The sequence below is a fragment of the Abramis brama genome (genome assembly GCF_963993115.1).
Source record: "Abramis brama genome assembly, chromosome: 15".
In the NCBI taxonomy this organism is placed as follows: domain Eukaryota; kingdom Metazoa; phylum Chordata; class Actinopteri; order Cypriniformes; family Leuciscidae; genus Abramis; species Abramis brama.
In genome coordinates this window covers 2666348-2694096 of record NC_139977.1, presented here as the reverse complement: position 1 = coordinate 2694096, position 27749 = coordinate 2666348, and the positions used below count along the sequence as shown (strand labels likewise).

General features: G+C 38.8%; 2 protein-coding genes across 2 annotated transcripts; one reads left to right on the top strand and one right to left on the bottom strand.

Moving 5' to 3' along the window:
* The first annotated feature begins 9781 nt into the window (after window positions 1-9781).
* cdkn2aipnl (CDKN2A interacting protein N-terminal like) lies at window positions 9782-12088 on the top strand. The gene is made up of 3 exons (XM_084137860.1): window positions 9782-10040; window positions 11007-11118; window positions 11971-12088. The coding sequence occupies exons 1-3, from the start codon at window positions 9826-9828 to the stop codon at window positions 11974-11976; spliced, it is 333 nt and encodes a 110-aa protein (XP_083993986.1). The 5' UTR covers window positions 9782-9825; the 3' UTR covers window positions 11977-12088.
* A 1-nt stretch (window position 12089) lies between these two features.
* On the bottom strand, window positions 12090-25980 carry ube2b (ubiquitin-conjugating enzyme E2B (RAD6 homolog)). The gene is made up of 6 exons (XM_084137859.1): window positions 25823-25980; window positions 19391-19471; window positions 19256-19281; window positions 14964-15053; window positions 14794-14882; window positions 12090-12661 (listed from the first exon to the last, which is right to left on the bottom strand). Exons 1-6 carry the CDS (start codon window positions 25864-25866, stop codon window positions 12533-12535), a joined length of 459 nt encoding a protein of 152 aa, XP_083993985.1. The 5' UTR covers window positions 25867-25980; the 3' UTR covers window positions 12090-12532.
* Between the last annotated feature and the right edge of the window lie 1769 nt (window positions 25981-27749).

Genomic DNA, 27749 nt, shown 5'->3' with positions numbered 1-27749 from the left:
GCCCCTTGAACTGTCAGGCCCGCCCTGGCCCCCTGAACTGTCAGGCCCGCCCTGGCCCCCTGAACTGTCAGGTCCGCCCTGGCCCCCTGAACTGCCAGGCCCGCCCTGGCCCCCTGAACTGTCAGGTCCGCCCTGGCCCCCTGAACTGTCAGGTCCGCCCTGTCCCCCTGAACTGCCAGGCCCGCCCTGGCCCCCTGAACTGTCAGGCCCGCCCTGGCCCCCTGAACTGTCAGGCCCGCCCTGGCCCCTTGAACTGTCAGGCCCGCCCTGGCCCCCTGAACTGCCAGGCCCGCCCTGGCCCCCTGAACTGTCAGGCCCGCCCTGGCCCCCTTGAACTGTCAGGTCCGCCCTGGCCCCCTGAACTGCCAGGCCCGCCCTGGCCCCCTGAACTGCCAGGCCCGCCCTGGCCCCCTGAACTGTCAGGCCCGCCCTGGCCCCTTGAACTGTCGGGTCCGCCCTGGCCCCTTGAACTACTGATGCCACCCTGGAGGCTTCATAGCCTGCCAGGTCCACCCTGGCCCCTTGAACTGTCGGGTCCACCCTGGCCCCTTGAACTGTCGGGTACGCCCTGGTCCCATGAACTGTCAGGTCCGCCCTGGCCCCTGAACTACTGATGCCACCCTGGAGGCTTCATAGCCTGCTAGATCCACCCTGGCCCCTTGAACTGTCGGGTCCACCCTGGCCCCTTGAACTGTCGGGTCCACCCTGGTCCCTTGAACTACTGATGCCACCCTGGAGGCTTCATAGCCTGCTAGATCCACCCTGGCCCCTTGAACTGTCGGGTCCACCCTGGCCCCTTGAACTGTCAGGTCCGCCCTGGCCCCTTGAACTACTGATGCCACCCTGGAGGCTTCATAGCCTGCTAGATCCACCCTGGTCCCTTGAACTGTCGGGTCCACCCTGGTCCCTTGAACTGTCAGGTCCGCCCTGGTCCCTTGAACTGTCAGGTCCGCCCTGGCCCCTTGAACTGTCGGGTCCGCCCTGGCCCCCTGAACTGTCGGGTCCGCCCTGGCCCCTGAACTACTGATGCCACCCTGGAGGCTTCATAGCCTGCTAGATCCACCCTGGTCCCTTGAACTGTCGGGTCCACCCTGGTCCCTTGAACTGTCAGGTCCGCCCTGGTCCCTTGAACTGTCAGGTCCGCCCTGGCCCCTTGAACTGTCGGGTCCGCCCTGGTCCCTTGAACTGTCAGGTCCGCCCTGGCCCCTTGAACTGTCGGGTCCGCCCTGGCCCCCTGAACTGTCGGGTCCGCCCTGGCCCCTTGAACTACTGATGCCACCCTGGAGGCTTCATAGCCTGCTAGATCCACCCTGGTCCCTTGAACTGTCGGGTCCACCCTGGTCCCTTGAACTGTCAGGTCCGCCCTGGTCCCTTGAACTGTCAGGTCCGCCCTGGCCCCTTGAACTGTCAGGTCCGCCCTGGCCCCTTGAACTGTCGGGTCCGCCCTGGCCCCTGAACTACTGATGCCACCCTGGAGGCTTCATAGCCTGCCAGGTCCACCCACGCCACATTCTCTAATACTTGCCTTCAGTGGATCCTTACATTATAATGCGATATGACCAAATTCTTATTTCACGATATGAGAAATTTGATTTCATGATAACGATATACGTATATCACCATATAGTTATTTTGTGTTATTTTATCTAATATCTGTTATTTAAAAATAAGAAAAAAGAAGCAAATTACAAACAATAGGGAAAATACAATATAACAAAAAATATTAATTAAACAAATTAAGTTTTCAGGTACAATAGGTTCATTTAATGTGTGGTTAGAATTAGTACAGAAATTTAATAAATGTAGCAGTAAAAAATGTAAAAAATAAAAAATGTAAAACATGTAAAAAATCACCATTACTGAAGGGCAACGATCAACTCCTGGCCTTCTCTGCACTTCAGGATGCCGTGCTGTCCAGCGTGGCCTCAGCAGGGCCGCAGGCTTCGACTCACAACAGCCATGTGCTCGAAACCACCATGCAAGTTTATCATATCTTCTCCACCCAGCAGAGAAGAAAACGACTGCAACTTTTGCACCATGACTTTTGACACTCAACAAACTCAATTTTCAACCACTTCAAGAATTGTCCTCTGCACGGACCATGCAAGTATCAATTTAATGAGGTGCTCTGAAAATGATAAGCTGATGGTTTCTTTTCATACTTAAATAGATCTTGCTCCATAGTTCTATTACCTGCTTCCAGTTCCATAACACTCACCACTTTACCTATGCATGTATGTATGGAGGGATGTATGTATGTATGTTTGTTTGTTTGTTTAGTTTAGTTATGTTTGTGATTTAGTTAATAAAACGTATGCACAATTATGCATTTGGTTTCTGATTCTCTGCTTGCAACAAAGTCCCTTTTACGATCTTGATCTTGTTACATGCTCTAAGTGCTGTACCTGCTAAGGAATAATTATTTTTCAGTGACCATGAAAGATACACTTTTCTTAGAATAAATTAATAATCAAAGAGTTTGTTGGAACTGATTAATTGATTGTAATATTAATTTAGCTTACCTCAAAGTTAATCTAATTAACTGACCCAAATATTAATAATTAATCATAATTGGTAATTATGGATTATTATTAATATTTCCCCTTTGAGCTAATATTGTTACAGCAGGACCTGGAACACGCTGTCGTATACGCCGATCCAGAGCATCCCAAACATGCTCAATGGGTGACATGTCCGGTAAATATGCTGGCCATGCAAGAACTGTGATGTTTTCAGCTTCCCGGAATAGATCCTTGCAACATGGGGCCGTGCATTATCACGCTGCAACATGAGGTGATGGCTGTGGATGAATGGCACAACAATGGGCCTCAGGATCTCGTCACGGTGTCTCTGTGCATTCAAAATGCCATCATTAAAATGCACCTGTATGGCCCATACCATAACCCCTCCGCCACCATGGGCCACTCGATCCACAACGTTGACATCAGCAAACCACTCACCCACACGACGCCATACACGCTGTCTGCCATCTGCCCTGTACAGTGAAAACCGGGATTCATCCATGAAGAGAATACCTCTCCAAAGTGCCAGATGCCATCGAATGTGAGCATTTGCCCACTCAAGTCGGTTACGACGACGAACTGCAGTCAGGTCGAGACCCTGATGAGGACGACGACCATGCAGATGAGCTTCCCTGAGACAGTTTCTGACAGTTTGTGCAGAAATTCTTTGGTTATGTAAACCAATTGTTGCAGCAGCTGTCCGGGTGGCTGGCCTCAGACGATCTTGGAGGTGAAGATGCTGGATGTGGAGGTCCTGGGCTGGTGTGGTTACACGTGGTCTGTGGTTGTGAGGCCAGTTGGATGTACTGCCAAATTCTCTGAAACGCCTTTGGAGATGGCTTATGGTAAAGAAATGAACATTCAATTCACGGGCAACAGCTCTGGTGGACATTCCCGCAGTCAACATGCCAATTGCACGCTCCCTCAAAACTTGCGACATCTGTGGCATTGTGCTGTGTGATAAAACTGCACATTTTAGAGTGGCCTTTTATTGTGGCTAGCCTAAGGCACACCTGTGCAATGATCATGCTGTCTAATCCGCATCTTGATATCATGATATGCCACACCTGTGAGGTGGATGGATTATCTCGGCAAAGGAGATGTGCTCACTAACACAGATTTAGACAGATTTGTGTACATTATTTGAGAGAAATAGGCCTTTTGCATACATAGAAAAAGTCTTAGATCTTTGAGTTCAGCTCATGAAAAATGGGGGCAAAAACAAAAGTGTTGCGTTTATCATTTAGTTCAGTGTAGTTCGAAGGCTCAATATGAGTCATGCTAGACTGTAATGCTTGTTGTAAATAATCTTTCACTTTTGCAACAGAAGCACATTTGTGCACCAAATTATAGCGTTTGCCTGACCGAGCTGACGACTCATCAGATTTACACATACAACGGCCCATTATTTTGCCATAGCAGTCTGTTTCAGTGTCTATCACACTGTAAGCTTGTGAGTTACAATAATGACCAGACATGCATATGAAGAAGAGCACAAATCCTGCTTATGGAAACAAAAGAATAAACCTGATTTTATGAATTATTAAACATTTTAGGGTAACACTTTACAATAAAGTTCATTAGTTAACAAACTAAGAATGAACAATACTTCTTCAGCATTTATTAATCTTAGTTTTACTAAGCATATACTGATACGTTATTGAAATCAAAGGTTGTATTTGTTAACGTTAGCTAAATGCACTGTGAACAAACATCGACAAACAATGAACAGCTGTATTTCCTATTACCTAATTTCAAAGATGAATAAATACTGTAACAAATGTATTGCTCATTGTTAGTTCATGTTAGTTAATACATTAACTAATGTTAACTAATGAACCTTATTGTAAAGTGTTACCCATTTTAGTTGTGAAAAAAATACATCAGTCTGTCCAATGGATCGTGTTCACTGAAAATGCAGAAACAGAAAACATCAATGTAAAGACAACTGTACGTCTATTCCTCACGCCTCATTTTCATTTGAGAATATGCCTGTTGTGATTATTAACCTGGTAACTGACTTGTCATCATAACTGACCTTATTTTAACTCTTCTGGTGTTTATGCAGCAGTATTTCATTCTTTGTAACGCTTGGGTTATATACAGTATGCATCTATGTTTGTATGTATGTTTTTTTTTTTTTTCTCTGTTATAATTGTGGATGAGCTCACCAAGAAAAATTCCAGACAACCTGTTTGTTATGGCAATAAATAAATAAAAATATATCATATCTTCCTACTATATACTGTATTGTTGTCTTTGCTTTTGGTTCAGATCACTGCACACAATGAATGAAGTTGCACTCGTCTTTTCTCCTCTATTGTGTTGTATATATCCGAGTGAAACGCTTCTGGAACAAAAACTAATGTGGGCGGGGCTTGATTTTGTCCGTGGGGAATTGATTGGATGGTTGTGGTTTGCTATTGGCTGATCTCATTTGAGTGACAGGTTATAGCCCCGCCCTCGTCATCAGAGAAGAGAGGAGATAGCCTGGCAAGCCAGACCTACATCAAGATGTTAGGTCTGGCAACTCACCATAGACACGGCGGAATCCGAGGGGCGGGATAAATGGCTGTCTTTCAAATTCCCTCTGCACACAATAGGACAGCGCTACAGCCAACCAGAGCGTTTTCCCAACAGCGGAGCTAGTTGATAGATTCAACTTTTGAATCTGGCCGGCAAAACTACAAACACATCTTCCTTTTTTAAGAATGACTTAAAGCCCATGTTGCAGGTTAGAGTACCCAGTAAGCCAATGTATAGAAAAATAATGTAGGAACTAGATTTAAATATAAACATATACTTATAAAACGCTATTTAGGCTTCTGGGGTCGTTTTTGTGAGAAATTTTTACTTCCGCATTTGAAAATCGCTTAAACCGCCGAACCTGAAGTGACGTAACATGAGGTAGAGCGGTCAAAGTAAATCAACTAGCGAATAGGAAAGCAATGGATGACAGCTCGGAAAGGGAATTGTAGCCTAAATGTTTACTCGTATGATATATATATAATTCATTTATAATTGATATATATGATGATATCATATAATTATGAGCCTGATATGAAGCCAAGTGAGCAGGACAGGCCAGGGTTAGACAGAACAACGGTGAGTTGTGGTGTGAGGAGAACAGGGCGAGAGAACAGTGTTAGCTTATAGATGTATTCACGTTAGCCGACGATATGTATAACACTATGCTCAGATCACAATACTGTACAGATTATTATCATCATGTATCAGGCAATAGCAAAGCTAGTACTTAGACCCTTACCTGCATGTGTTGTGTGTGTCAGCCATTAGGAGACAGTTTCCAGAGGAAGAGGGACTTTATAAAGGCTTTGAATTGACCCATTTGGTGACGATGAATAAAATAAATGATCACAATCACAACTGTCTTACTGTATAAAAACTTTATATGTAGAAACAGCCAACACAAACATTAAAGTCGGTTTGTACAGATTGAAAATGAATTATAGAACATAATATATTATATTTATAATAATAATAATAGTGTCGGCTGCAGACTAATAACAAACACATAAATGCATTACATTACAAGTTTATGTAGGATATGTTAATGAATTAAATTAAGACAAGGCACATTTTGTAAAACAGATGTACAATATGTGATCTCTGACGGATCCGTGAGCGTCATGTTTCCCGCTGGCGGCCGAACCACATGCTGATGGCGGACCGTCACCGGGCGACCCGATGAAGGAGCTGGGACAGTGTGCACATATCGCCGGGATTATAATCATTCGGTCCACACTACCGCGTTTTTCAAAGCAGAAGCAGAAGTGAAGTCCCGTCTCTTACCCGGCACAAAACGCACACTGGCACGGAAGATTGCACCGTCCTTTTTCTTATTCGGAAACCTGTGGACTCGATGTCCTGACAGGCCATAATTCACAATCATTTATCACGACGATGATTAATTGAAATACAATAAGCACAGAAAACACACTGAATCATGACCGCTCCAACTGACTACCAACCTATCTCTGCACTGAGCGCGAACGCAGAGCCAAACGACTACCTCATGTGACGTCATATGACGCGTTGGTGAAAAAAAGCGCTTTTTCAACACGGTCAAGGAAATGGTCACGTTTTCTATTAAATTTGTGCCCTTATGTCTTGCAAAACAATTTTTAATCCTGCATTTACTTTTCATATGGTATTTTCATACAAGGTTATATTAATTAAAAAAAATAAAAAAAACCTGCAACATGGGCTTTAAGTGCCGTTCTTTGCTCAAAGAAAAGCTTAACTCCAAGTCCTCCAGAGTCGCGGCCAAAGCCGATTCGAAAGGCCGCTGTTCTCCAGCAGCCGCCATTTATTTTCAAGTAGCAGGGAACCGTCGCAACTCTGTCGTCATTATGTTAAGCCCGCCCCGCCTACTCTATACACAACGTGATTGGCCTGACCCAATTTAGGTTTTTCCAGCACTAAAGTCAACGGAGAGTTGCTAGACTACCCTGGCTGCAAAATAATTTTTGCTGCCGCTAGGGTGCGTCTAGATTTCTAGGCTAGAGAAGAGATGCTGCAAGAGGAACTTATTCTGATTCAACATTATTAACACATTATACCATGGTCTGGGTGAATACTCGATTCTGATTAGCTGCAGGGTGTCCATTAAAAAGTGATAGAGGACACCTAAAGGAGTTCTGGTGAAACTGACTGTTTACCGTTCAAAATTAATAAATAAATGCGCTGGCTACATCAGCTGTGAGTAACCATAGCAACAGGCAGTCAAAGTATCTATACGGACTATAAATCGAGCGGACTATAAATATAGTTATTGACGGGAGACTTTAAAAGGTCCTGGAACAAACAGTCACACTTGTATTGTTCGCAGTCATTGGAAACTAATGGGAAACAAACTTCATCTAGTGGAAGTGTTCAGTACTGCGACCAAACTGAATCTGAAAGCTCATTTTTTGAGATATCAACCTCAAATTTGGAACAACTTGCTTAGATTTATGGCTTTGATTTTCTTAAGTTGGAAATTTAATTTTCAGGTCCATGCTCAAAAAGTGAATAAATCTATTATAACTGCTTCATAAATATGATATAGTACCATAAAATCCCCTAATAATATAAAATATTAAATAAAAATAAAAAAACAACTAAAATATGGGCTAGTACAATCATTTTATTGAAATAAATTTGACCAACACACAAACAGAAATTGGGTTTCAATATCAGGAAGAATAGAAGAATCAATCATTTCCAGTCTCTGCACAGGACACAAAGGGTTAAATGGCAATTTACTTATAATCAATATAAGCATCCGACAAAGAAGTGCAATAAGTGTAACGAAGAAACTGTTGAACAAATCCTTATACACTGCCTGCAAAGCATATAAAAATGAAAGGCAAATACTAAAGGATAAGCTGCAGAAAATAAAAATAAAGTCAATAGAAAATCTTCTGCCAAAAAAAGTGGGGGAATTCCTATGCAATATGCAAAATATATACGGTAGTCCACATTTGAAGTGGATCAAAACCTTTCATCAAAGTTATACATGAATTGTGAGCAATACCCGTTCTTAGGGTGACCACCATCAAACAAACCAAATGTGGGACGATTATAAGTTTGTGTGGGACAATTGTGGGACATGTTACCAACACTAAAACATAACCTGAAACTGTTATATAATGTCTATATAACTTAATAAAAACATTTGTATTCTGCCTTTCAGCTGATAAAAATTATTTGTTCTTTAGTCCCTTCCAGAAAACCACCATTACATCACAATGCAACATAACATGTCTTTATTTTACCTACAATTTACATAAACTCCGCCCCCGAGAACGCGATTATCAAGACAGAATATGCTAATCAATGACTAGAAGATAACTACACATAAGCTACATAAATTCACCAACTAACCATTCAGAAATGTCCTGTTGCTTCTACATGTTGTCACTTCTTCTTGAGTCTCTCCATCTTTCTGATTCCGGTTTGAACATAAAAAAGGCTAAAGGTTTCAGTCCCAATTCGCATACTATCCGTCCTAAATAGTATGCGAAACTAGAATTAGTACGTCCGTAGTATGTTGAAATGAGTATTCCCAAGATACCCGGATGGTCTACTATTTCCGGTTAGAATTCGAAGTGCAGATCAATGCACACTCTAACGGCTAATAATGCCCACAACCCATTGCGTGCGGGAGGGAGGAGCTTTGTGGTGATGGTGGTGATGATGTTAACATGACAGGACCCAGCAGCGGAGATGCGCCCTCAGTTTTTAAGTGTAAGAATTCAAATGTTTAACCCTAATTAAAGCTATATTTAACCACACTGACTTATTTGTTGTAATACTGTGGCTGTACAAATGTTAACTTTATCAGTCCAACTAAAAGACACATGGTTACTACACTTTTACTATAGTAAAAGCATGGTTCATTTTCATCGAGGTATTTTTGAGTATTATACATAATGATGAATTTAAGTTTAAAATATGTTAAACAATAGTTATACTATAAACTTTAAATATTTTAACTCAGAAAATAAGTAGCTTTCGTTACACACATTGCACACGATTGCTCATGAACGTCAGAACCAGCCGCCTCACAAACGACCTGCGTTTGGTTAATCTACGACGACGCCCTGCTTCACTCCTCAATTTGGTAGAACACATTGTAAATGTATTGTGGAAAAAACGATGAGGAAAAAAAGATAAAAAGATGGGAATAGTAAATAAAATTATATTGGATATGAATGAATGAAATGTAAAATGTTTTGTTAACAGTCGCGGTGTGCGTAACTAGGCAACCACGTTCAAGTTCACGTTGCATGACGTCATCGAAGTATGTCCCAGAACGTGCATACTCTTTTGCTACACACTCAAAAGTATGTACTTTTTCCTCACAAAAAAAGTACATACTTTTAGGTCGTAGTATAAGTAGGCGAATTGGGACTCAGCACATGTGTGTATGAGGTAAAAGGACACTAGCTCTTGAAGCTCCGCCCCCTTTGCCGGGAGCAGCAGCTCATTTGCATTTAAAGGAACAGACACAAAACGGTGTGTTTTTGCTCACCCTCAAAAAGTGACAATTTTAGCATACTATAAAATAAATATCTGTGGGGTATTTTGAGCTAAAGGTTCACATACACACTCTGGGGACATCAGAGACTTATTTTACATCTTGTGAAAAGGGCATTATACCACCTCTTTAATTTCCCATCGATGCTATTACACTCCAGGTCAGTTGGTGGCGGTAGTGCTCCACAATCTGCCCTGCCAACCGCCTATAAAGCGAGGAGAAGAAGAACAGCGCGGTGAGTGACGTCATCTCTCCAACATGGCGGCCGCGGATGTGGAAGACTTCATCGGACAGAACCGGCTGTTGTCGGACTTCATCGAGACGTTTCGCGGCGTCTCCGAGAGCGACAAGCACTGGAAGTCCAGGAGGGAGTTTTTATTCAGAAACATCTCGAACTACGAGGAGAAGCCTCGCGTGGACCACCTGCTCGCGTTGTCCATGGTGTGGGCCAATCACGTGTTCCTGGGCTGCAGGTCAGGGGTCAGGCCGCGAGTCACGTGTTTCGCACGGGAATAATAATATTATGTGTTAGGTAATTGTGATTCATTTTTTATCTCACAATTCTCACGTGCATTTGCGAGTTTATTCCTTTCCTCCTCTCAGATTTGTGAGGTATAAACTCGCAAATGCGAGAAAGAAAAGTCGGAATTGTGAGATAAAGGTCGAAATTAACCTTTTATTTTTAATTCCGTGGAGAAAACAAACTTCTATATTCTAAACCATTATGAAATGCCAAACAGTATTATATAATATATCATGAAAATGTGATATCAAACCATTGTTGTGACTAACGAAAATTGTAACTAATAAGTTGTTTACATTTATAATACGCTAAATTTGTGACAACTTGCCCCGGGCAGACATTTATGAAAGTCTTCGTTTTATTTGAGACCACAGTTCATAATTTGTGTGTGTGATGTGTGTATATATACAAAGCATGCAAGAAATGTGTTTACAAGACTCCATATTTCATTCAAGCATTTGTTCTTGCTTTGACGCAGTAAATACCGCTATGATGATTACAAAATATAAATGCAAAACCTTTTTCCCCACTTTTAAACTGACCTCACCATTTAACTTGAGGTGTAATTACTGAGTTTAACACTGCGAAACGCTTCACGGACTCGTGTGTGTGTGTGTGTGTGTTGATGTTCTCCTCTGTATATCTGCAGGTATAGCCCAGAGACTTGTGTGTGTGTGTGTGTAGATGTTCTCCTCTGTATATCTGAGGTATAGCCCAGAGACTGGTGTGTGTGTGTGTGTGTGTTGATGTTCTCCTCTGTATATCTGCAGGTATAGCCCAGAGACTGGTGTGTGTGTGTGTGTGTGTTGATGTTCTCCTCTGTATATCTGCAGGTATAGCCCAAAGACTGGTGTGTGTGTGTGTGTGTGTGTGTGTGTGTGTGTGTGTGTTTTGATGTTCTCCTCTATATCTGCAGGTATAGCCCAGATCTGCTGGAGAAGGTGGGAGAGATGGCCGAGGGGATCGTAGTGGAGGACGCTCCTGTCTTCAAGACCAGAGATGAACTGATCAAACAACAACAGCAGAGGGTAAACACACACACACACACACACACGATATGTGCACGCTGAGGAGTATCGTGACAATGCACATCTGTCTGATCATGTTTTACTTCTAATCCAGTCATTTTATGAAAAAAGGTTGAACAAATTGCAACAGAAGCGAACTCAACTGATTTTGTATCCTCAATATGTAAAATATAAAAAAGCCCAGAAGAATCCCATAAGGGGGAAGTTTCGAAAAAGACCAAAATATAAACTATTCATACGCCTACAGTATTCATTCTTATTCTTATGTTAAAAATGTTAACCTTTAGATATCACCATGAAAATTTACTGAGTTGATTACTTGCATCAAGACAAACAAAAAATATATTACAAGTTTTTTTTTAATTGTTTGTTAACATGGACAAATGGTGCATAATCTAATTACGCATGTGCTAATTTGCATAAATGCCACAACAGATCTAAACATTGGGTCTAGCCAGGTGAAAATATCTTGTTGAATCTTGTTGACACACAACAGTAAAATACTTAATGTTAAGGTCTGAATGAACCCATTACGGCTCCCCATGAGCATTAATACATAGAAGCAGGAGGAAGTACTTTAGACCAGCCTGTCAGTCAGGATAGTAAATATAGTAAGAGTACTTTAAATATAAAGTAAGAGTAAATATATATCTGTGACATTTAATATTTTGATATTCTTCTTCATTTATATATTTCTTTCACCAGAAAAAAAAACAATCAAAATCACATTGTTAGCAGTGAACCTCTGAATCGAGACGAATGACCCTTCAGTGTCTCCTGGTGTGATGAAGAGTATGAAGATTAATGTAATGTTAATGTGTGTGTGTGTGTGTGTGTGTTTCTCTTCTGCAGCGGTGACTGAAGGACTCCTGAAACACACCGGCCTTCGTTGACTGGCCTTCACATCGTTTATATTTTGTTACAATAGGTTTTTGTATTAGCAACAATAAAAATGAACTCATTCTCTTCACTCCAAGTCTGAATGTTTTTTTTTATTTTTTATACAGCATATTAGAAGTATAAATGTTCATATGATAAATTCACAAAAGCTAACTCTCAAAACATCTGCATGTGGGACACGGCTCATACGCACATGCCCTCCATTTACTCTGTCTGTTTTTTAATATTTGTTGAAGCACAAACATGTGAGCATAAAGATGTTATCAAATACAGATACAAAAAGATGATTCCCATGGTCAGTCGTCGGGTGCTTTTAAAGGCAGAACGGGCATGAGATTTATCCTCGGATATATCACTGATGTGTAACTCAAGAACTTACTCAGGGATTGCATTGCTTTAAATCATCAACCGCATCAATCCGACAACAGCACATCTCAAACTTTGTTAGCAATAACTTACCATGCAGTTAAAATAAATAAGCACACAAATATAGTTCCTGTGTGTGTGTCGAGCGTTACGAGTCGACCCAGCTCTGCTCCACGATGGCAGACACTCTCTTCTCGTATTCACGCTTGTTCTCCTGATAAAGCTGCGCCGCCTGACTGTTGGCCGGGCTGTTCGGGTTGGGCTCGTCCAATAGAGACTAAACACAATCACACAGGCATTATGGGAAGAGATCTGAATGAGCACAATTCAATGCTTCAATGAAACGACTGATTACAGCAAAACTCTGTGGCGATTCATCATTGGTTTTTCTGTTGTCGTTGCACGTTTTTATTTTTTTGTCACTTTTTTGTCATTCTCCACTCCTCCGCCTGTCCAGTTCCTCAGAAAATGTAACATTTGGTTAATTAAAATGCCGATTATGTCACTTTATTTGTTTGTTTTTTATAATGACCTGCAATCTTCACAAAATCAGTGTGGAGGGTTTTGTGCGCATTATAAGTAATCGGATTACTTTTTCCTCAAGTAACTAGTGTGAACATGATGGTTATTGTATTTACTCGACTCGCTTGCACATGAACATTCAGTATTCCTCAAAATTATTAAAGTCCCCCTGTAGTCAATCATGTTATCCCTTAAAACTCATCTTTGATCACCAAAATTACATATTACATTTTTTTTCGCCTTAAAATTGCTTGAACGTAACCTGACACACTTATTTAGCCTCATTTAATATGCATGGTTCTATGAATATGCAAATGAGCCCCGCCTCCACTCACTCGCTCAGCTCAGAGATCCACTGGTTGACGATCACACGTTGATCAGGGGTGCGTTTCCCGAAAGCATCGTTAGCCAACTATGGTCGCAAGTTCCCTCGTTACCAATAGAGTTCAATGGATATTGCGATGAACTTGCGACCATAGTTGGCTAACGATGCTTTCGGGAAACGCACCCCTGATTGGTTACAAGGTCGTTTGTGACGTCAGAAACACCAGCGATTTCAAAGCGTGTTTTTGAGACTGTCTTTGGTTCACTGCAGTTTTAAGGAGGAAATACTCAGCAATGGAGTCGACTTATGAATTTAGGTTTGTCTTAAAGCACATTAAAAACACCACATAGACACATAAACTACATTAAAAGCTGGATTTTCACCACAGGGGGACTTTAAAAACAGTAAAATTCAAACCTACAATAATTAATAAATATGTTAAATTACACAAATATACTTTATATATTTAATCTTACTTTATCAATGTCTTTGCTGTTGACCTTTGATCCAATTAAACCATACTAAGCAAACAATACTTATAATCACAAGATTAATATTGCTTTTGTTTGTTTTTATTGCTAAAATAAGAGGGTCGAACTTTCTTCTCCTGCGTCCTATTCTGTGATCCAGAGGATTATTCATTTCTCTTTTGGTGTGAAAGGGCTTTTACATCGGATAAAAATAGAACTTTTGTTTATTTGTTATTAAAGTCCAGCACAGGTGAGGAAACGTAATGCAGAATCTGTGTTTCTCCACCGCTTTTGTATTTACTGCTACATGACGTGTGAATTGATGGGCTAATAATGATCATTTGCATTTTTTTTTTTTTACATTATCAAAATAATAACTGCATTAACATTAACATAATATTGATGCATTAACTAACGTTCACTAATGAGACCTTATTGTAATGTGTTACCTATTCTTTATAATGCGGTGTATTATTTTTAGTGCTGGGCAACCATTAATCACATCCAAAATAAAAGTTTGTGTTTACATAATATATGTGTATAATTATTTTGAATATATAAATGTAATATAAAATTGTTATTTATATATAAAATATTTAGATATAAATCATGTATAATTATAGACAGTATATAAATGCAAATATTTCTTAAAGGCACGTGTGTGTATTTGTATATACAAAATGATTATACACATATATTATGTAAACACAAACTTTTATTTTGGATGTGATTAATGGTTGCCCAGCACTAATTATTTTGTATTTTAATGTCCAGCTCTTTTTATTAAGTTATTAAACCTGTTATAGTATGACAAAACTTTTTTTTTGCAACTTATTTAAATATCATGCTAATACCGTATAAGTGTGTATACCATAATTCAGCAGTTATCGCAACATGAACATCTGATACCGTCACATGCCTACTTGTAAATAGAAACCGTTGAAGTTTACAGCGTTTATAGACCCGGTACTGCAGAAACGTTTAAATGTAACTATCAACTTATTAACAGAGACAACATGCAACATATGTGCAAAATTGATGTCACACAACAGGACTGTTTATAAACTGAAGTGTAGCAAACCCATCATGCACCTGGATGGATGTCAGAATGGAGGAAACGTCATACGTGGGACTCCAGCGGTTCTGGAGAATGTCTAAACATATACTGCCATCTGCATACACTAACACACACAACAGAACATCGTCAGTCACAGACACTGCAGACATGGCTCATTACTTCATAACCACTCTCAGGAGCTCACCGTTCGGGTGGAACATTTTGGAGATGAAGCGAACCGTAGGAGGCTTGTTAGGATATTCTTCTGAAAATTCAATAACGAGTTTAAATGTTCCTGTAGAGAGAGAGAGAGATGATTCAGATGAACACGAATAACATCCGACGCGTCCTTCAGACGTCCATGCCCTGACAGTGCTCAAAGAGTTTCGGGGCGGCAGCACCACCTTGTGGTCAAAAGTTATAATGAAATTTCCAAAAATGCTACTAACTTTTGAATAAATTAGCCTATTATAATTAAACTGGTCTTAATAGATTCCTTGGTTCATGCCGAGAACACCAGTTTTGCCATAGTCAGCCAAACTCCCTGTCCACCATTTTGATTGTCGTCAAAATCAAAACGAAAAAAAAAAAACGAACTTCTAGAAAGTTTGTCCGATTTTCACTAAAATCGAATCATATCATCTTCAGACTGTGCGGACAAAAAGTTATGGATTTCGTGTCGATAGACGAAACCGTTTTCGTATACCACAGCGACAAATTAACATCACGTCAAGCAACAACCTTTTGTGGTTCCATGTAAAAAAAAAAAGATTTAATAATTAATAATTGTCTAAATAATTGTCTGAAATGTAATCGAGGAGACAGACTGAGCTCAAGTTATAAAAAACACAGACTTCATATTAACTCTTTCCCGTCTTTCTGTGTTTTCACTGTTATACAGTAGGGGGCACTATTACTTCTGAAAGAGGACTGAATCTCCTGATCAAAACAGGCCAGAAAGAAACAGAAACAAGCGATAGAAGCATTATTTATGCACATTGTAGTTTCTGAAAAAATTTGTGATTTCCTCCGCTATATTTAGGGGCCAAGCACAGAAGGTGTGTAGGCACGTATTGTATTCATTGGCGTTATTATCATTTTTCCGTTTTTTCTTCTTCTTCCACTCTGGAAGTCTATGGCCGCCCATAGAACCGCTTGCGGGGAAGTTATGAGATTTGGCACACTGATAGAGGACAGTCTGAACATTAACCTCAGCAATTTTGGAGTCTCTAACTCAATCCCTCTAGCACCACCAACTGTCCAAAGTTACACTCATGTTTATGCTAATAACTTTTCCCTATGACGTAATTTTCCGTTGTGAAATGTTTCCGCCATTTTGAATTTTCCACAAAAAAAAAAAAAATTCAAACCCCTCCTATGCCGTTGCTCTGATTTTCGCAAAATGTAACCAGATCATCTTCAGACCATGCCATCAAAGTCGATTCGTCATATCGTTCTCGAATAACTCGCCAACGAATTCAACGAAATGGACACTAAAATGAACGCTATATCTCCGCAGTGCTTCAGCATATTCTGACCAAACTTGGTGTTTGTTATGACAACCATGACCTGAAGGTATCTGCAGTTTTGGCACAGTGCCACCTAGTGGTCAGGAAATATGAAAAATGGCTACTTTTGCTTATAACTTCTGAATGATTTGCCCAAATATCACAAAACTCTTTAGATTCAGTGCAGCACGCCGAGTCCAACAATACCCAGTTTTCCCATATCAGCAATTTTAGGCGTCGGCCATCTTGAATTTTGTCGGCCATCTTCTATATTTTCCGAACGCATAGGCATATCGTTATGTAACTCGGTATGTGCCATTGGCACAAATAAAAAAAAATCTAACTTCTCCTAGACAGTTTGTCAGATTTTCACCAAAATCGAATCATATCATCTTCAGACTTTGCGGACAAAAAGTTATGGATTTCGTGTCGATAGACGAAACCGTTTTCGTAAACCGCTGCGACAAATTTGAGACATGATGCCAAAACGACTCGGCTTTATCTCTGCAATGCCTTGTCATATTGACACCAAATTTTGCATGTGTCATTGTCACCTCACTCTGACAACAGCACAGCAATTTGGTCACAGCGCCACCTATTGGTCGAAAGTGATAAACCAAATTACTTATGATTGTACTTATGATTTTCCAGCCAGTTTTCCTAAAATGATCTTAAAATGTCTTTGTTGCAGTTGGTCAGATGCTCCCAGCCATGTTGGCATGTCTTATTATGTTCTTTGTGCTTGGCCCCGATAATTGCTGCTTGCAGCTATATTGGTTAAAAAAAATGTTTTATGAAACTTGCCCACATTCAAGTGTTGATAAAAAAAGAATGCATGAAGCTAGAATAAATTGTTTTTTGTTTGTTTGTTTGTTTGTTTAAAAGCAGTGGGTCTTATTTTCTTTTGATATATTGCATATTCAGATATTCATAGAAACCACAAAAATGTTGGAAATTATGCAAATGTGAAAAAGCGTAATTAGCTACGATCCCAAAATGCTAAACGCTAAATTGGCAGCACAAGCAGAGATGGAGTTCACGGTGTTCATTCACTGTTAACCGAGCCGTTCGAGACGCGGAAAACACGGGATCACGAGCTGAAACGCAGCTCAAACAGACTATATACTTATTTAATTAAAGCTGACTTTTGTTATTTGATAAATAACTTTTGTTAACTTTTGTTATTTGATAAGTACGGTAGAGGATTAGGGCCAGGCAATAATAAAAAAATAAAACCATCTCGAGATTAAAAACATTATAATGCGAGATTAAACTCGTTAAATTTCGAGAAAAAAAGTCGAAATACAATCTTGAGAATAAACTCATTAAATATTGAGAATAAAGTCGTTGTGTTTCGAGAAAAAAACTCGAAATATAATCTTGAGAATAAACTCATTAAATTTCGAGAATTAAGTCATTGTGTTTCGAGAAAAAAACTCGTTAAATTTCGAGAAAAAAGTCGAAGTAATTGTGAGAATAAACTCGTTAAATTTCGAGAATAAAGTCGTTGTGTTTCGAGAAAAAAAGTCGAAATGAAATGTAGAGAATAACGCATTTGATCAGTGTTCATTGCATAACCTACTGGCAGAGTTAGATCACTTAGTCAATCTATATTTTTGACTTTCTTTCAGTAACAAAGAATAGAACATGGTCTAGGTCGGCTAGGTGTTTTTAGAAGAAAAAATCAGTCCAATTTGCGCGATGTACTCGCTTTTGTCCAACATGAAATTCATTGAGGTTTCGTGGTTTCCCAGGATACCATAAGACGCATTATTAAACTTGTTGATCCTCAAGGTGTGGAATTTCGACGAAGGAGACGCTTGAGAAGACGCCACTTGCGCTGGCCCAAATGCACTCTCTGGCATATGGACAGCTATGATAAATTAAAACCGTACAGCATTGCCATTAATGGCTGTATAGATGGTTACAGTCGTTACATTCTGTGGATGGAGGCGTACACATCCAACAACGATTAATAATGCGTCTTATGGTATCCTGGGAAACCACGAAACCTCGATAAGGTTGATATCAGTAGGCTATGCAATGAACACTGATCGAATGCGTTATTCTCTACATTTCATTTCGACTTTTTTTCTCGAAACACGACTTTATTCTCGAAATTGAATGAGTTTATTCTCAAGATTGTATTTCGAGTTTTTTTTCTCTAAATTTAACGAGTTTTTTCTCGAAACACGACGACTTTATTCTTGATATTTAATGAGTTTATTCTCAAGATTGTATTTCGACTTTTTTCTCGAAATTTAACGAGTTTTTTCTCGCAACACAACGACTTTATTCTCGATATTTAATGAGTTTATTCTCAAGATTGTATTTCGACTTTTTTTCTCGAAATTTAACGAGTTTAATCTCGCATTATAATGACTTTAATCTCGAGATGGTTTTATTTTTTTATTATTGCCTGGCCCTAATCCTCTACCGTAGATAAGGGCACAAAGCCATATCGCGCTTTCAATTTTAGTTCAATTGACAAACTTTGCCAAAGCAATAGTGCAAAATAACTTTAGAGACTCATGTTATTATTACGTTATTAACAAACAAAAGCTTGTCAGAGAGTGTTAACGGCAGACGAACTGACGGCGATATATACTGACTTTTAAGGTAATCAGCTAACCTAGCTAGCTAGTTCTTTTTAGAGTTGCCGTTTTATTCTATATAAATATGCAGGCTAAATGATAGTGAGAAAAAAAACGTTTAGATATCATTCTGCATATGCGATGGACATCAGTTATGATCAATATAATCGTCAGTTGCAGCCCTAAAATGGCACATTAGGAGTATTTATGACTGTGAAGCTGCTTTGAAACAATCTGTATTGCAGAAATAAAGCTGACTTGAGTAAATACGTCAGGAAAGTTGGACCTAAGCCTCACACAGCTTACATAAGCCGCTCTAAAATAAATAATCAAAGCTGATTAAGATGGTTATTAACTAGTGTTGTGTATTATGGAGGAATCAAGGACTGGCTCACCATCTTCAAAGGGCGTTCCTACAGGCCTGCAAGCAAACAGACATCATAAATAATAATAATAATAATAATAATAATAATAATAATAATAAACATCTACTGTAATGGCTGCCATGAGTCTCACTTCATCAAACTTACCCAAAAATCACAGCGTTCCACAGCATGATGTTGTTTTCTGAAGGAGCACCACTGACGCCAGTCGGAGGATCTTCCTGAAGTCTGTAAACCAATATGAGAAAGCTTTAGATCATCGGTCATCATTTAGGGCTTCAAATCATTCACAAAGAGACCAGAAAACACTGTAAAGTGGGACAATAGGCCTTTAGATAGACCCGTTACTGGTTTGTTATTGCTGACAGGCAGAATCATCTGGTGAATAATGAACATCTCGCATCAGAATCAACACATTCAGAGGGACTTGACTGGACTGACGCTGTTGTTTGGCTGATAACAGTAATGATGAATAGACACTAAGCTTGTGCTCATCAGGGCTCGACATTAACGCTTGTCTGGGACACAGGTGGATTTTTTGAAGGGACGAGTGAAAGAGAATTGTACTTGCTGAACCGGACAAGTATCCTGATTTGAATACCATCATGATTGAACGTGACACTGATTTCATACAACAGTTCAATAAACAAGTAGTTGTCACTTACATTTGAGACGCAATATTGACCGTTTTTGTTCTGTCACAATATATCACAAAATATCACAGCAGAACTATAGCGCATCTCACAGCAACACTTTACTGAATGATTCAGCGTTTCGAACGAATCGTTTGAGTCAAAGATTCAATGACTCATTCATAAACAACTGCCTCATTCCTGAATGAATCAGCCATTTGAACGAATCGTTTGAGTCAAAGATTCAATGACTCATTCATAAACAATCATTCTTGAACGAATCAGCCGTTTGAACGAATCGTTCGAGTCAAAGATTCAATGACTCATTTATAAACAACTGCCTATTCTTGAACGAATCAGCCGTTTGAACGAATCAGCCGTTTGAACGAATCGTTCAAGTCAAAGATTCAATGACTCATTCATAAACAATCATTCTTGAATGAATCAGCCGTTTGAACGAATCGTTCGAGTCAAAGATTCAGTGACTCATTCATAAACAACTGCCTATTCTTGAACGAATCAGCCGTTTGAACAAATCGTTTGAGTCATAGGAACATTGTTTTTTATTGAAAGTGGGTCATATATGTAGTCGAAATGTAAAATAATTATTGAATTTGGTGCCTTCGTGACCGAGGAAAGACAAAAAATAACTTCAGGACGCATTTGTATGAACGACAACAACTCCCACAATGCACCACATTGCACAGCTCCGCAAGCCACTCCCACTAATCCAGAACAGCGCATATCTGCCTATAAGAGAAATCACTCTTCCGTCTACAAGGCTAGCCTCCACCAGAGCTTGAAATTCATTTCACACAAAACGTCTAGTTAGTTGGCGAACTCATTAGTGCATTACTCCTCGTTTGCATTTCTTTCGAAAAGGTGAATTATTGCATGGTACCGGGATGTTCAGTCAGAACATATGCGGTGCGAAACTAGGATAGTTCACAACACAAGCGTCCGTGTCCTCGTCTGATTCAGAGATTTCGTCCAGGAGAAATTGTCATCGTTGAAATTCTTTGCCGCAGACGGACTCTATCTCTGTGTTCGTAGCGGTTCGTAGTTGCATAGTGAGATCACCGGCGCCACCAGTCCGCCCTAACTCGAGCCAGTCCGGGCTCCTCGTCCGCGGCAGGCAGGTCTTCTGCCTCGGCTGCTCTTCGCTATAATGCGGCTTGTAAAGGTAGCCACAAACACCTGATTCAAGCATCAGACTTCCGAAATCCTCTTCCTCTATATCATATTGAGCACTCTCCTCCGCTATTGTCATAACTTTACATCTGTCTCCACAGCGCCTGTTAGCTTAGCTTCAAACAAGATGGAGGATATTGCTTTCAGTTTCAGAGAGTAAAGTCCCACCCACTGATCTGTAATAGGTCTGTAGCGTGAGCGGGTCCCGCCCCTGGGAAAGATGAGGAACGAGTGTCTGTAGTCTCAACAGAAATCCCCCCCTCTTACACTTCCTCCGTCAATGACGCAAAATGACGATTTTTGCGTCATTGTGGGAGGAAGTGTAAGAGGTATATAACGGATTTCTCCCGTCTCAGGGGAAAATGAGAGAGTGTTGCACGACCATTGAACGACCAATAGTATGACTGGGTTTCTAACAATGCAAAGCTTAAAGGCAGGGTAGGTAGGACTATATAAAAATAAAAGATCCAAATTTGTTAAAACTTTCTATATATATCAATACATAATTAAAATGTAAGTACTCTGAAAAAAAGAGTATAAAAATCAAGTGACTCTAGACCGTTTAATCTGTATTAAACACAGCTCATTATTTCGATTCGGGACGAATCAAAGGATTGGCTTAGGCGACTGTCACTCTCTCTCGCAACCATGGCAACCACCCTTTTGCCACGGGATCTGCCCTCTTGCGCGCGCACGTTTGATTTGAGGAATTCGAGAGGCACGGAACCTAGGAATAGCAAAACAATGGCAGACAAAGAGCAATCAAAATTCACATTACCGGCATGCAGTTAGTGAAGGCAAACAAGGCAAAAAAAGAAGACAGTTCTAGAAAAGGCAATGAACAAAAAGTCTTTGGATAAACAAAGAAATAAAACGCGTGTCAATATCATCGTGGCTTTCCAGCGACCACCCCGTCCTCAGCCTCTACTTCCTCGGACCCTAGTTGCACGCCACGGCCTCTTGCACGACCTCCTCTGCTTCGCCCTAAAATTATTTTTATTTTACAAAAGGACATTTTACAAACCTACATTTTGCGCATGTGCTCCTGCATGCACTTTTCCAGTCACAACACAGCAATCAAAGGAGGACGCGCTGAAAACTGTAATGCTGTTCTCTTCCATCATAACTCGTACTGAGAAGGTTTGAGTTGCAAAGGAATTTGTGACTGTTTCACCTGTTCAACCACATCAAAGTTTCGTAATTAGTAAGTCCGTGCTTTTTCTCTTTTTGTTCTTATGTGCTGAAGGGCTGCTGTGCCTTGGTGAAACGGTGTTTGTACGTACGTGAAGAGCTCTTTTCCAAAACGCCATAAACCTAAAAAGCTGCCTCAAAGAACCAGCAAAAGTAATGATTATGAATGTGTAAAATATTGCAATAAGACATTTTAATTGTTTATTAATTTCTGTGTCGGCTGCAAAGATGAAGTTGACGATATTTGACTCGCGATCTTCGCAGTAGGCTAGTGAACGCATGCACCGGAGAAATGCACATTTAGGCTACATAGTTTTATTTTGTTTTGGATGGTTTTGTTTAGAACCAGATTTCTGTAAATATATTCCACATTTTTTAGGCCTGTGAGGCGAGGCTACGGTTCGGTTCACGATGATATAATCTCCAGTTCAAGCACCTTATGTTGTGATTGATAGCCTATATTTACTTTATGTATTTAATCCAGGAATGAAAATATTAATGAATTAATGAAAAAAAAAAATATTAAAATTAAGATACAATTAATACAAAACGAAATTCGTTTTAAAGAAAGGCTTTGTGCTTTCTGTTTTGAGGTCTCTGTTAAAGTTTGAAAGTCTTAGTGCAGCTTTCAGAGCGCTCGCGTCCATAATGGAGAACTGTCAAGTAATATTGTTTTTTCCTCATAAATGCAAACACGAAAAATAAAAGACAAAAACTTTTTTAAAAAGACAAACCATAAATTTAGAAGAAAAAAAAAAAGATGGATTTATAGCGTTTTGGGGGAAAAATGAATGGATTTATACTGTTTTGAAAATGTTATTTTTTTTTTACTTTGAATTGATCATCAACAATATTGTTGTTTGATTTAATAATCACTGTTGCAAGAAGTGCCTAGTTAAGTTTTTTTTTTTTTTTTTTTTTTTTTGTAAGTGGAAAAAGTAGGGGCTGCCACAGATTCTGTTTAGTTAGCTCCTTTATTGTTTTTTTCTATAGCCTAGAATAATATAGGTCAAATGCAGCAAGTCAAAAGACCAACTGGACCTTTTTTGCCAGTTTGCTCACATTTCTTTGAAGGATGGCAAAAATATCGCCTGAATATCGATATCTAGATATTGGAAAAAAATATCGAGATATTCATTTTTGTCAATATCTCCCACCCCTACATGCAGAACACCATATATGTTATGAATCTTACACGAAATTCATCTTCAGCACAATATAACTGATGGTAATGTAAAAAAGTGTATCAATGCAACCTGTTTTTAGCTTATATAACTAGCTCGTTAACGAATCAAAAAATATATATATTTTAAATTTACCAATATCAATATGCTAGCTTGATAGTGAGTACTAAAATACATCTTATTTGTTTATATTCATAAGCAATTAGCGTTAGATTTTTTTATTACATGTGATTCTGACATGATGTCACTACATGCACTGTGCTCCTTCCTCTCTGCTTCTCTCAGGTAAATAATGCGTCTTCAGCTCAGCGGTTGGAGTCGCGCGTTCATGTGTTTTGGGGGCGTGGCTTTGGAAGGAGCCCAGAAGGGAGGGGGTGGAGTGAATGGAAATAATGAACTGTCTTTAAAACAGTCCTGAGAGGTCTACAGACACTCGATTTTTATACTTTCTTTTTCAGAGTACTTACATTTTAATTATGTATTGATATGTACATAAAGTTTAAACAAATTTGAAAAAGAAGTTTTTTAGACCATTCCTACCTACCCTGCCTTTAATGCAAATGGGTGGAGTGTCCCTTTAAGACGGTCACCTGCCGCCACCTTTTGAGTTTTTGAGTGTTTGAGTTTCATGTTTAAAAGTATCATTCTTTCCAATATTTCTTATTTGTATATTCAAAAAATATTTAAAACAATCTCATAGCATTATTTAATGCAGCTGTAATTTTTCAGTGTAAATGATTTAATTTGACTGGTAACAGCCCTGTAGTGTCTTATTATTCTAATTTAATTTATTGATCAAATTTAAGAATTTAAAATGAAAGATGAAGCATATATTTAATAAGATTAAGGGAAGGGGGAGTCCTTTATAAAAGGTTTTTAAAAAAAGCCCTCAGGGTAAATATCATAAATTAATATGTCAAAGCTTATTGAACACTGTTGAGGATATTGCTTCAGAATAAATTATTTTTACAACTCAAAAATCCTATTTTTTACTACTATTTACTTGCACATGACAAGGCTTAATGTCGAGCCCTGACACACACACACACACACACACACACACACACACATTTGGCTGACTCTGAGTTCTGCATTTATCAGCAGTCGAGTGCGTTTAATAAGGGCTGTCTCACAATTTAGTCAGCCTAAAAATACTGTACAGAATCATAGTACAATAACGCTATTGGACCCACGGTAATGAATGACAACATACCAGTATTTGTTACTTTGACATTTCTTCTTTTAAAGGGATAGTTCACCCAAAAATAAGAATTATCCCGGGATTTACTCACCCTCAAGCCATCCTAGGTGTATATAAGTTTCTTCTTTCAGCCGAACACAATCAAGAGTTACGCTGGAAAATGTTCTGGCTCTTCCAAGCTTTATAATGGGAGTGAATGGGGGGTGAGATTTAGAAGCCCTATAAAGTGCATCCATCCATCATAACAGTAATCCATACGGCTCCAGGGCGTTAATAAAGACCTTCTGAAGCCAAGAAAAATATCCATATTTATAACTTTATAAACTAGAATCACTGACTTGAAAAAGACATTTTCTAACATAACTCTGATTGTGTTCGGCTGGAAGAAGAAAGTCACTAGGATGGCTTGAAGGGGAGTATTTTTGGGTGAACTATCCCTTTAAATTACCTCATGTCTTAAAGCACATAATATTACAATAATACTAAACGTAAACAAATTACAGAGCTCTTTTTTGGTCCTGAGACTTCCACATCACGTTATAATATTTAGACCACTTCTATTGTTGATTGCTTCAAAGTGTTTATAAAACAAAATGCCTACCCCACATTTAAATATGAACTAACAACTTCTCAAGTATTTTTTAATCTTAGTTAATATTAATACATTATTAAAATCAAAAGATGTACGTTAATATTATTGAATAGACCTGAGCTGACATGAACTAACAAGAAACCATTGTATTTTTGTTTATTAGCTAATGTTGGCAAAGATTAAAAAATACAGTAACATGTATTTCTCATGGTTAGTTCATATTAACTAAAGGGAACTTACTGTAAAGTGTTGCCACTTTTTTATTAATAAAAATGAGTCCAGAATGTCGATAACACAGTATGTTTACTGTGAAGCACTTTCACGTTATTGAGCAGCAATCTGGGTTAGTAAGAGCTGGATCTCCAAACCTACACCAGGAGTGCTTTCCAAGCCTGCCTACGATGCCCACGATTGCTGTCTACCCTAAGAAAAGGTACTATGGTACTGTACTGTGGTACTGTGGAGAAAAACACCAGGAATGAACTCTGGCGCAGGCCTAGCTAACGCTGCTAACGGCTAGTTGCGAGTATAAACAAAGCGCGCGTGAGGCGTCACATCAACACACAACACTCATGTGAAATCACAAACCTCTTAAAGTCTCTCATAAGCCTTCGTCTCGCAGGAGTAGACATGCTTTATTATCGCCGGATTGTGTCATAAAACGAGCAGAACACCGTCAGATTCGGGAGGATCGGGGCGATGAGCCGGTGACGTCACTCGTGACGCCATAGACCTGCAGCAGCCGCAGTGCGAGCACAGCTTTACACTCAAATAACACACACAACAACAACAATAAAAAGGGCCATAATGGTGAAGAATTTTAAGTTATATTTCGTTTACTTTGTTTGTAATTAAAAATGTATGTGGGTTACTCCATGCTCTATTCCAATTAATATTTGCATACAAGGGGGACCATTTGTACCTGGAAGCAGGGATTGATTTTGCACATAAAAGGTTTTTTATTACTTTGTTGTTGACTTTTCTGTCTAGAAAAGATAGACCATTTATTGAAACACTGCTGGATAAAGATATATTAATTTGATCCAAATCTGTCTCATCTCTAAGGGGTATAGCTCTGGTTACAATATCAAATTCTTCACCATTATTACCCCGTAACAAGATTATTTCTAAATGTATCCCTACCGTAGACGAAAAATGCAGCTTCTGCTCTCTGGAAACAGAAGCGTTAGACCATTTATTCTATAGCTGTTCACATAGCTCTTCTCTGTGGAATGATATACAATGTTTCATTAATGGACACCTTGACTCAAACATACATTTATCTACTGTAATTTTGACATCTTCTTTTACTTTTCTGACTCAAAGTCCTCTGTACAATATATAGTCAACTTATTAATTTTGCTTGGAAAATTCTTTATTCATAAATCAAAATTTATGAAGAATAAACCTCTTTTCAATGTTTTTAAACTTGACTTTAAAAAATTATATATGTATCTCTGGATTAGATGGTAAATCAAAATGTATGCAATACTTATCTAAGTTAACTTTATAATTAATTTAACTGATATTTACTGTCTGATACTCTGCCTGTGTACTTTTATGTTGTTTATAATTTTTATACAGATTATTTGTTACTTGTATGATATTTGTCTCAATTCTCTATTGGCTGATGTGTATTTATTTATTTATTATTATTTGTATTACTATTATTCCTTATGAAAACATGAACTGTATCTAAACGATTTTTGTATTACAAGATCAATTTCTTTTTTCAGCAAATTGTATCAAATGCGTTATGCAATAAAATAAATAAATAATAAAAAGGGCCATGAACCGAGTCGGCAAATCTGCAAGCATATTATCTGCTTTATATGGAATTCCTGCCACATAAGAAAAGAAACATAACTATGATAAAGTTGAAAGAATTACATATTACGTCATATTTATGAGATGAAAAGTCGACAGTTATGTCTTTAAAAGTCATAATTATGACAAATAGTTATAAATAAGACATAAAGAGCAGAAATTGACATAATATGGTATATGACATAATATAATTTCTACTTTTGCTCTGATCATTGGGTCTTTCCTGGGATTTGGTGCCTTTTGTGTCCCCAGTAAAATCATGATCTTACTGCCTTAAAATGCTGAACAATATGCCTTTTAAACCTGTTTTAGTCATAAATAACACCATTTTAACGCTAAGCATATTGAGGTTGATTAATAATAATAATAATTTGAAATATTTTACAGCATTTTGAACCACCACATATCACCGTTTTGTCAATTTGTGGTATTTTTATGAAAGATGAAACACGTGACTTGGCAGTTAACACATTTATTATTCTTGGGAAATTCTTTTTACACCAGAATAGATTCCTGAAAACACTTCCAAACTTTTGTGTTTTTCATAAAGAACTGTGTCATCACTTCTTATCGCTAAAATTAATGAAGAAAAAGAATGCCTTAATCTTACCTACTTAGATAGAGGATGTGAAACTTTCTGAAAACCCCTAGTCTTTTATTTCCTTTATTTATTATTTATTTGAATCCT